The sequence below is a fragment of the Triticum aestivum genome, chromosome 7B, assembly GCF_018294505.1.
Source record: "Triticum aestivum cultivar Chinese Spring chromosome 7B, IWGSC CS RefSeq v2.1, whole genome shotgun sequence".
NCBI lineage: Eukaryota > Viridiplantae > Streptophyta > Magnoliopsida > Poales > Poaceae > Triticum > Triticum aestivum.
In genome coordinates this window covers 683,572,480-683,582,089 of record NC_057813.1, presented here as the reverse complement: position 1 = coordinate 683,582,089, position 9,610 = coordinate 683,572,480, and the positions used below count along the sequence as shown (strand labels likewise).

At 45.7% G+C, this 9,610-nt stretch overlaps 1 protein-coding gene across 1 annotated transcript; it reads left to right on the top strand.

Moving 5' to 3' along the window:
• The first annotated feature begins 3,986 nt into the window (after positions 1-3,986).
• Positions 3,987-5,300, top strand: LOC123156289 (GDSL esterase/lipase At1g28600-like). The gene is made up of 3 exons (XM_044574429.1): positions 3,987-4,251; positions 4,332-4,547; positions 4,657-5,300. The coding sequence occupies exons 1-3, from the start codon at positions 3,987-3,989 to the stop codon at positions 5,298-5,300; spliced, it is 1,125 nt and encodes a 374-aa protein (XP_044430364.1).
• Positions 5,301-9,610: the final 4,310 nt, after the last annotated feature.

The following is a 9,610-nucleotide window of genomic DNA, read 5'->3' as shown; positions in this document are numbered from 1 at the left end:
GAGAATTCCTTCTGAGACATGAAGAATTGCTGCTGCCACCAAGATCTGATACGCTTCTTGGGATTTCTATCCCTGTATCTCTAATTCTCCATATCAATTATTCATGAATGAAATGGTTGGTTCTGTCACATGCATGAATATGTAATGTACTCTCTCTGTTCCTTAATATTTGTCTTTTTAGAGATTTCAAATGGACTACCACATACGGATGTATATAGACATGTTTTGGAGTGTAGATTCATTCATTTTGTTTCGTATGTAGTTTCTTGTTGAAATCTTTAGAAAAACAAATATTTAGAAATGGAGGGAGTATTTATCACAAAAACCATGCAAACGTGCATGCACTAATATATCCCCACCTAACTGTAGTATAGTTGCGGCAAAACCGACGATTAATTTTCTTCATAATTAAAGTCTAATGTTCTAAAACGTGAATCGTCATCCAAGAGTCTGAGCCGGCGTCATTTCGGCTTGCATTTAGTCGTTGCTTTTGTTTCTATTTGGAGGAAATTGCTCAAGTTACTTTTGAGTCAAGTAATAGATTCAGGGACACGTAAGCTGCTGAAAAATTGCCTTTGGCAATTTTTTCTGGCCTTTTGTTTTCAACCTGGCTCAAAGGGAGTGGGAGCAGCAGTCTGTGCCGACTGACTTGGGGCCTTGGTGAGCGTGTATCGGAGATGTACGGATAGGGCAAAAACTTGAGTTGGATCCTAGCCCCCCACTAGCTAGTGTTCGTCCGCCCCTGCTGTCAGTGCTACGGTTCAACGGGTCAGATATTCTGTCGAACATCGTTCTTGCCAAGGTTGTATGTCTTTTATTAACCTACTCAAGTTCAAACCTAGAGGTTCTAATACCGGCAATTAGGCGACAACAGGCTAAAATGCTACAGTTGGGTGGCGGCGCGAAGCGCAAGAGGACACCCAGGAGTGTGAGTGGCGGCCCAGTTTATGTGGCAAGACGAGCTTGGAGTCCCACGCCCAAGATAGCAACATACTCCAGCTCGTGTGACACTCAAAAAGGATAACGAATATGAAATGAAACAATTATAATCCTCCATTTCTTTTTTCTTCTTTCTTTTGCGGGAAATTTCTGATCTATTCATCAAAAATCATGAGAGTAAGAACACCTCAAGCAACGAAAATTACACACATGTCTATAGACCTCCCAACGACGAATACAAGCACTAGAGCAAGTCAAAGGCGCACCGTTGTCATTGCCCCTTCCTCATTGAAACCGGGCCAAACTTTTTTAGTATACAGTCGAAAAGTCGTCGTGCTAAGGCCCCACAGAACTAGCGCACTAGAATAGCAAACGTCGCTGATGAACAAATGCGTAGATCGGAAAGATCCAACCTGTATATACATAAACGTAGAGAAACAAAGATTGGATCCAAGCAGATACATCAAGGACAAATACTAACCAAACCCCGCGAGATCAATCGGAGACACACCTCCGCACGCCCTCCGGCGACGCTAGATGCATGGTCGGGACAGGAGCTAGGCGGGGAGAATATTATTCCATCTTTAGGGACACTAACCCTAACTGAAGTAAAAAAGACATCTAAAAATGGAGCAGGAGTCCTCCGGTCGACAAGGCTGGGGCCGACCATGTCTCCATGGACCCAAAGCCATGATAGATGAGCTAGACCACCGTCGGCGTCCGCGGGAGGCAGGTAACCCTAGATGGCCTTGGCGCTTGTGAGAGATGAAGGGGGACGGGCATCTAGCTTTGGTAGTCACAGTATACTTCTCTTCTTCTTCTTCTTCCGCGGCTTGACCCCGGCCCACCCCCCTCTCGAGATGCTGCCTTAGATTAGGGTATTACAAGCCGATCCATGGAGGCAAACTCTGGATGGCTATAAAGAGATGGCAAGCTATTTTTAATTGGTCTAGTATCGAACCTCCAGAGATCAGCACAATCTACTTGCAGTTTGAAGAAATAGTCATCTAAGATAGAGAAGTTTTTTCTACTGACCTAGTATCGATGAGTTAAAAATGTCCTTCCTCAACATTACTAGTTCCTCTCATTCGTCGTCCGGAAACTTTAATGCCGAGTTTTCAACATATTCAAAATCATGATACGAATTACAAGATATACGTTCTTGCAATTATATTCATAAGTCTTTCTACACATTTGGCAGTAAGTTTCCTTTGGGTCCCATATTGGCAAGTAAATTTAGTTTGGGACCTCATGCTAGTGGTACATGAACCATGGATTTCAGTGGCAAGTATGTAAACAAAGGGACCCTACATCAGGAAAGAATTGAAAAGATGTAAATTTACTTTACACCAATTTTCAACGTTCGCCCAAAGGTATCTCTAAAAAACATTTTGTTCAACACCTATTACAACATAAACACTCGTGTGTGCGCGCGCACACACACATACATCACCTACTGAAGACCGGGTTGGAGTTGTGGAGCTTCAATATTGACAAAATCACCACGGACGCCTCACAATCGATGAAAACGTCGGCTCCAACTGAAAGAATAGTCTGCAATAATGAGACAACCGAATCTTTCATAATGTACTTCCTTATTATTTCCTTGTAATATGCTCATCTAATATAGTGAATTTTAAAATAATTCCTCAATCCTCTCATGCGCCGTCCAAAAAACGTACAACGCCAAACACATTTTACATGATGACTATATATCATGCATACACATATATATAATCCCTTTTACTATATCAGAGGCCCATGCTATTTTTCTAGTTCAACAAATTTCCTTTTTTTTTACATTTTTCATGTTTCTTAGCTTTTATTTATTTATTTCTTCTTTCTGCATAGTCAATTTTTTTGATTCTATCTTTTTCTATATGTGTGTGTGGGTTTATGAGTGTGTTACGCACGTGTCCATGTCGTACGTTTAATAACTAGAACTGACGAGCCAACATAAGACCCCTCTCGATTACTGCAAACAACCGCTGCAGTACCAACATTTCGGTCCACAGATACCCCAGCATCAACGATCAACTTAACCATGCCTTCAGGTAGGGCGATCCATGTCCTTGGCCTGTGGGGTTCGTGCGTACTGTTTCTAGTCTGGCCCTTTCTCCTTTCCTATAAGATTTGGGCCTTTTATCAGTACATGGCCCCTCGCTATTGGAAGGACAGCCGCAAAGGGGGGACGAGACATGCAACGGACTCTCTACGTTCTTGCGCACATGTGATATCAATGTGAATGTATATCGTCTTCGACGTGTTCATGTGTGTACTTGCACGCGAGATGGTACCATAAATATGACATGAGGCGATTAACCACCAATTATAAACGCAAGTATTATGCAAAATGTGCGCAAATTGTAATATTTTTCGAAAATTACACTATTATAGTCTTATTCTTACGTATTGGGAAAATGTGCAATTTCTATTCTAGTTTTTGTCATCATCTCTTCAAAGTTTTTTCATTTTCTTTCTTTTTTATTTTAATGCAAAAGTTATTCTCTGATTTTTATTTTTAGTTTTAGTAGATAGTCTTATCGGAAAAGAACTGGCTGTCATGTCAAAAAATTCAGTCACCTGTTAAGCAAAGGAAGAAGAAAACAAATGGGCCTTTGGATCCCAGTCAGACGGTGGATAGCGAACTGACTAAAAATCTAAATAATTTAAGTCAATAGCAAACTGACTGAAAATCAGATGGGCCGATATATAGTGCATGAATTAATTCCATGGAAACCCAACCTTATCTTTCAGAAAGACATCATTTGCATAGAAGTCGATATTTAGCAATATCTTCACAATTCACCAAACATATAATTGTAGGGAAAGAATTGTGGGGTAGTAAGATAAACACTGCTAAAAATATATCATTAATGAGATTAATAGACATCTTGATATAGACAACGTGACCGCATACCGCTCTAATATAAATGGGGATGAAGGGAACTCATGTGGAATACTAAACCAAACGTAGATCTGGAACACTTCTATTTGCAGCCAGATAGTTACGTCTCTCTTTTCTCCTGCTTAGCTAGAAAGCTAAGATGGAGAGTTCCAATGGCCACTGCTCCATTTCCTTGGCCATCCTCTTCGTCTTTGCTGCTCTGCTGCTCAACGCTGATCTAGGGTCGTGCCACTGCTTCAAGCGTATCTTCTCCTTCGGCGACTCCATCACTGACACTGGCAACTTTGCATACACCGTCCGCAACAGACCACTGGGTCCACCCTTGGTGCCTCCTTATGGAGAGACCTACTTCCACCACCCCACGGGCCGCGCCTCTGATGGGCGTCTCATAATCGACTTCTATGGTGTGTACATGTGCATGCATGTGTGTTCTAACGGTTCAATTTTGTACGCGTGCTAAATTTCGTTCGTGATGTTTTGTCAGCGCAAGCGTTGGGCCTGCCGCTGCTGCCACCGAGCTTGCCTCTGGAGAAGACGGGGCAGTTTCCCGCCGGTGCCAACTTTGCCGTGTTCGGCGCTATGGCGCTGAACCCGAACTACTTCAAGTCCAAGTATAACTTCAGTGTACCGTTTCCTTGGAGCCTCCAGGATCAGCTCGCTACTTTCAACAAAGTGCTCACACGGATTGCTCCAGGAGATGGTACGTAACGCATGCAAAAACATACGTTGCGGTCAGCTTATCATATTTTAATTACGTGCACCTGCATGTGTTTTTCGTCAACTTATTCCTTTCGTTTTGCTGTGATCAGCTGCAACAAAGAGGCTCCTGAGCGAGTCCCTGGTCATCTTTGGTGAGATCGGCGGCAATGACTACAACTTCTGGTTCTTCGATCCTAAGCGCAGCAAGGACAGAAACACACCCCTGCAGTACATGCCCGATGTTATCGCCAGCATAGGAGCCGGCGTGCAGAAGGTGATCAACCTCGGCGCGAAGACGATCATTGTCCCGGGGAACTTCCCCATCGGGTGCGTGCCAGCCTACCTTAGTACTCACAAGAGCAATACATCTGCGGACTACGACCAGTTCCGCTGCCTCGCGTGGTTCAACGTGTTCTCTCGGAGGCACAACCAGCTGTTGAAGCAGGAGGTCGGCCGGCTCAAGTCCCGGAACCCCAGCGTGAAGATCATATACGCAGACTACTACGGTGCCTTCATGGAGTTTGTCAGGAATCCCCACAGGAATGGCATCGACAGTCCTCTGGTGGCATGCTGTGGCGGCAACGGGCCCTACGGGACCGGCCGTAGGTGTGACCAGAACGCGAAGGTTTGCCGCGACCCGTCCAGGTTCGCCAACTGGGACCAGGTTCATATGACGGAGAAGGCATACAGTGTCATCACCAATGGGGTGCTCAATGGCCCGTATGCGGACATCCCGTTGCTCCACGCTTGCTAGGAGAATTCCTTCTGAGACTTGAAGAATTGTTGCTGCCACCAAGATCTGATGCGTTTCTTGGGATTCTGAGTCCTGTATCTCCATATCAAATTAATATACATGAATGAAATGGTTGGATCTATCACATGCATGAATATGTAATGCATTTATCACAAAAAACAAGCACACACGCGTGCACTAATATATCCCCACCTAACACACGCGCGTGCCAGCCATCTGGAGACAGGACTGACTGGTATGGATGTTCTGCCCCAATGGTAACTTGCTATAGGGTCTTTTTGATTCGTAGAATTATCAAAAAAAAAGGAATATTAATATACCCCCTCAAAAAACAAAACACGAATATAAAAATGGAGAATACACATTACTTTCATTGCTTTGCACCACGACAAAGTTTTGAGAGAACCTAGGAACTATTCTTCTACGCCATGGATGTGTTCATGAAAACTCAAAGGAAATGCTTGCCAGGTACACTAAATCATATATTGTTGGATTGCAAATGTAGCCAGTTGTAAGATCCACAACAAATAGAAAGAAATCCAATGTTGTGACTTTCTGGGTCATAAACATAGGCAGGGCGGAGCTAAGATTTATACTGTTGAGGGGGGCGAAGAAGATAACTGTCACAAAAGAGGAGACAAAAATTTACAATATGGACCAGGCAATATTCACTACAGGAATATCATAAGTTGCCTAGTATATGATTGAAAGATACTAGAAGGAACTAAGCTAAGAATAAGGAAAAGAATCTCGAATTATATAAAAACACTCGGCGTAGCGTCCAGAAAGCATTTGGCTAGAGTTCCTTCTCAACAAATTTATTGCCATGTGGCCATCACGGAAGTGCTTGACGGCTATGTGACAGCGTGCTCTATAAGCCGAGGGTGCTTGCTAGATGCACGATGTATATGGAATAGAAGCCGAGTGTCCAAAATAGGACACTCGGCTTACACTTTGCATCATTTTTGCTCAACTATTTCTTAATGCAATAAGGAATTTTCAATGTTCTTCATTGCATTTATGTTTATTGATCGCATTTTATTCTTTCCTCACTTTTCTAACTAATTCTCCCCTACCCACTGTCGAATTAATGCCCTTTTGATGCCCTCAATTTCCTTCCCACTCTCTAATTACCGCCACTTTGCCACTTTAAAGTTGTTATTGCCTTGTAGTCTTCACACCCCCTACTGTACCCATGTTAAGAATAAGAACAAACACAAAAGGATAAGTGGTTCCGACCCTTACTAGCATGATTTGATGCATCTATCCTGTCCGGTAAGCCCCAAAAGGTGTACCCCTAGATTTCTTCATATGGGGTGATTTCATCTGGACTGTCCTCTTTGTGTGTCTTATAATATGTCACAGGACCATGAGCAACCGAAAACAGATAAATAACTTACAAGAATTTGGTCGGGGGCATGTCATGATCAAGCTATTGAGGGGACACGTCCGCTTTGTGAAGGTAGTCTGGTACTATTGAGGGGACACGTCCGCTTTGCTCCGTTGACCTCAATTTTTTTTTCACGGTCACCAATGGCCATTTGGAAGAACATGCCAGGTCCTCGCCCTTTTCGGAGCCCTCATGGCATATCCGGGGCATATATGTAGTGTGAAAATGAGGATAAATCGCCCCTTTGTCTTGATATGACAGCTTTGTAATGGGTGCATTGTTGCTTGCTCAATTTGAGCGTGTGATGGGTGCCCGACATTGTTATTTGGTAGACACCCGGTCGACGCTGTGGTTTTCACGGGGCTGTTGGATGCCGCCGGGATTGTATGGTTGATGGAATCGACCGAGCCGGGGCTGATGGACGGCCATGCTGAGCTGTTGGGATTCCAAGTCTATCATAGTTGGTTTGTAGAGATGTATGCATTACGCTTCGTGGACTCAATCCCCCACGGTCTCGTCCACGTCAATCAATAAGGCATGCAGACGGCTACAATAGCACATATCAAAATAGGCTATTAAACATAATCATGTACTCCTTCCGTTTCTAAATATTTGTCTTTCTAGACATTTCAAATGGACTACCACGTACGGATGTATGTAGACATTTTTAGAGTATAGATTCACTCATTTTATTCCGTATGTAGTCATTTTTCGAAATATTTAGAAAGATAAATATTTAGGAACGGAATGAGTACTATATATGTATGCATGCTATTATTATTTCGTGTGAAAAAAGGACTTGCATGCATTATCTTGACGGCTAAATCTGAACTTTGGTTGTGTACACAGGCCAACGTATCAATGTCATAGACTCAAACCAGCCTACATACACATCTTTAATTAATTTAATTTTCGAATCATAGGACGAAAGCGCTAAACAGACGTGCGGGCAGAGTCGGACGACTGATCAGGTGCCAATCTGAAACATGCGTCCACCATATCCAAAGCGCAAGAACAACGAAAAAATGGGCTCCGCCAAACAGGTAGTGCCGACAACGTTCTACGGCCAGGTGCATCGACGGGGTCCGCACTGCTGCCTGGACTTCTTACCATCCGGGTAGCTTACCTGACAGGGCGAAACTATCAAGCAGTCACACAGAGAACTAGACAGGGTAGCCAAACAGTTGGGCATTGCAAAGCCTGAACAAGCCCGAGGTGTCCAGAAAGAAGACTAGGTAGGGTAATCGAACAACAGTTTAGTCATGGATGACTGCCTGTCTTTTCGAATGTGTGTACTTCTGGTAAAACCGCTAGGGATGAGACCACACGGAGGAAACACGACATGGGTGTTTCAATATAAGGAAAGGGGTTACTTCTGTCCATGGAGGATGATTTGTCCCCGGGGGAACCCTAGCGCCGCCCCTGTCGCCCCCTTCGCCTCAACCCGCTCCCTCGCCGCCGCCTGGGGCGTCGCCGGCCAAAGGCCACATGGCGCTGGCGCGGTGGGGCGGCTCTCTCCCGCACGCAATTGGGTACTCCGCGGGGCGTTCCCATCTGCCCGGTGGTGCCGGGCGTCGGGCTAGCCCTGCCTCGGCTCCTTCCCCCTCCCGGCGTCCCGCGCTGGCGCCGCCTTCTCCCCTCCGTGGTGGTGGGTAGTGGGGGATGGATCTAGGATCCCTGCCCAGATCCGGTGGATGGTGGGGTTGATGTTGGCAGCGGTGGCCGGTGCCCCAGGCGTGGTGGCGGCGAGTCTCACGGCCTCTGGGCATCATGGAGGTGCCGGCGGCGGCGAGTGCTTAGCCTGTTGGTGGCGGGGGCCGTGCACGGGAGTTGGATTCCTTCGAACAGATCTGGATGAAAAATTGCTTTCGGCTATTGCCAAGGCCGGCGGTGGCGGCGCTATCCACATCGTTCCCTTCTTGAAGGCATCGCCATGGAAAAGTTCAAGGCCACTCTCTGCTACCTCCGGGGGAAACCCTAGATCAGATGATCGGATGACAACGGCGCTCTAGTGTCGTTCCCCCCTTTGGGGCGTCATTCTTGGAGGTACACACGTGATCGAGGGACCAGAGGACAGATTCTTTGGTGGAGCGGTGCTTCATCTCACTCATTGATGGCGGCGGATCTTGGCGGCATGGCGCTGTGGTGACTCGGTGTCCGATGCGCGTAGATGGATTCGCGCAGGAGGGTGACGAGACGGCGTCATGGTGGCATCGGCGGCAGCTAGACCGGGCAAGGTAGATGCAGCGGTACAACTCTGAAGATGGATTGGTGGCAAGTGGTTGCGGTGACCTCATTCCCAGCAGGCATCCTGGTTGAGGAGCACGTCGGACTGGTTGGTGCCCATACCCGGCAGGCATCCTGGTTGGGACCTCATGTCTTAGATGTTAGGTTTCACTGCGAGGTCTGTTTGGTATTAGGCCCAGACTATCAGCACCCCTTCACCAACTGGATATGAGTAGCGACAAATGTTGCTTAGACGGTGGCTTTAGTCTTACTGTTGTATGATTTTATAAGGTCTTGTATTAATAATTAATAAAATGGTTGTATGCATCGTCCACATGCAAGGCCGGGGTATTCCTCCTTTTCTAAAAAAAAACTTCCTATTGGCTAAATTTTACACAATGTAACATCAATTAGCAGATATTTCGAGTAGACCATAAATCGACGGCCGAGTACCCCAAACATGCCAATGGTGCATTGGGAGGACCCCCTAAATCCAGTCCAATCATTACAGTCCATCAGATTATTCACTCCAACGGGGCAGTCACATCAGATATTTTCCGTTGGCTTCCTCCTCAGGCTTGGTGAGAGCGCATTCATATCACGGCTTGTGCTTGCCATCCAAGTCACCAAAGACATCTAGATAAAAAACGGTGGCCATAGCAGGCCATAGCTGCCCTCGTTTTACTCCTCTCTC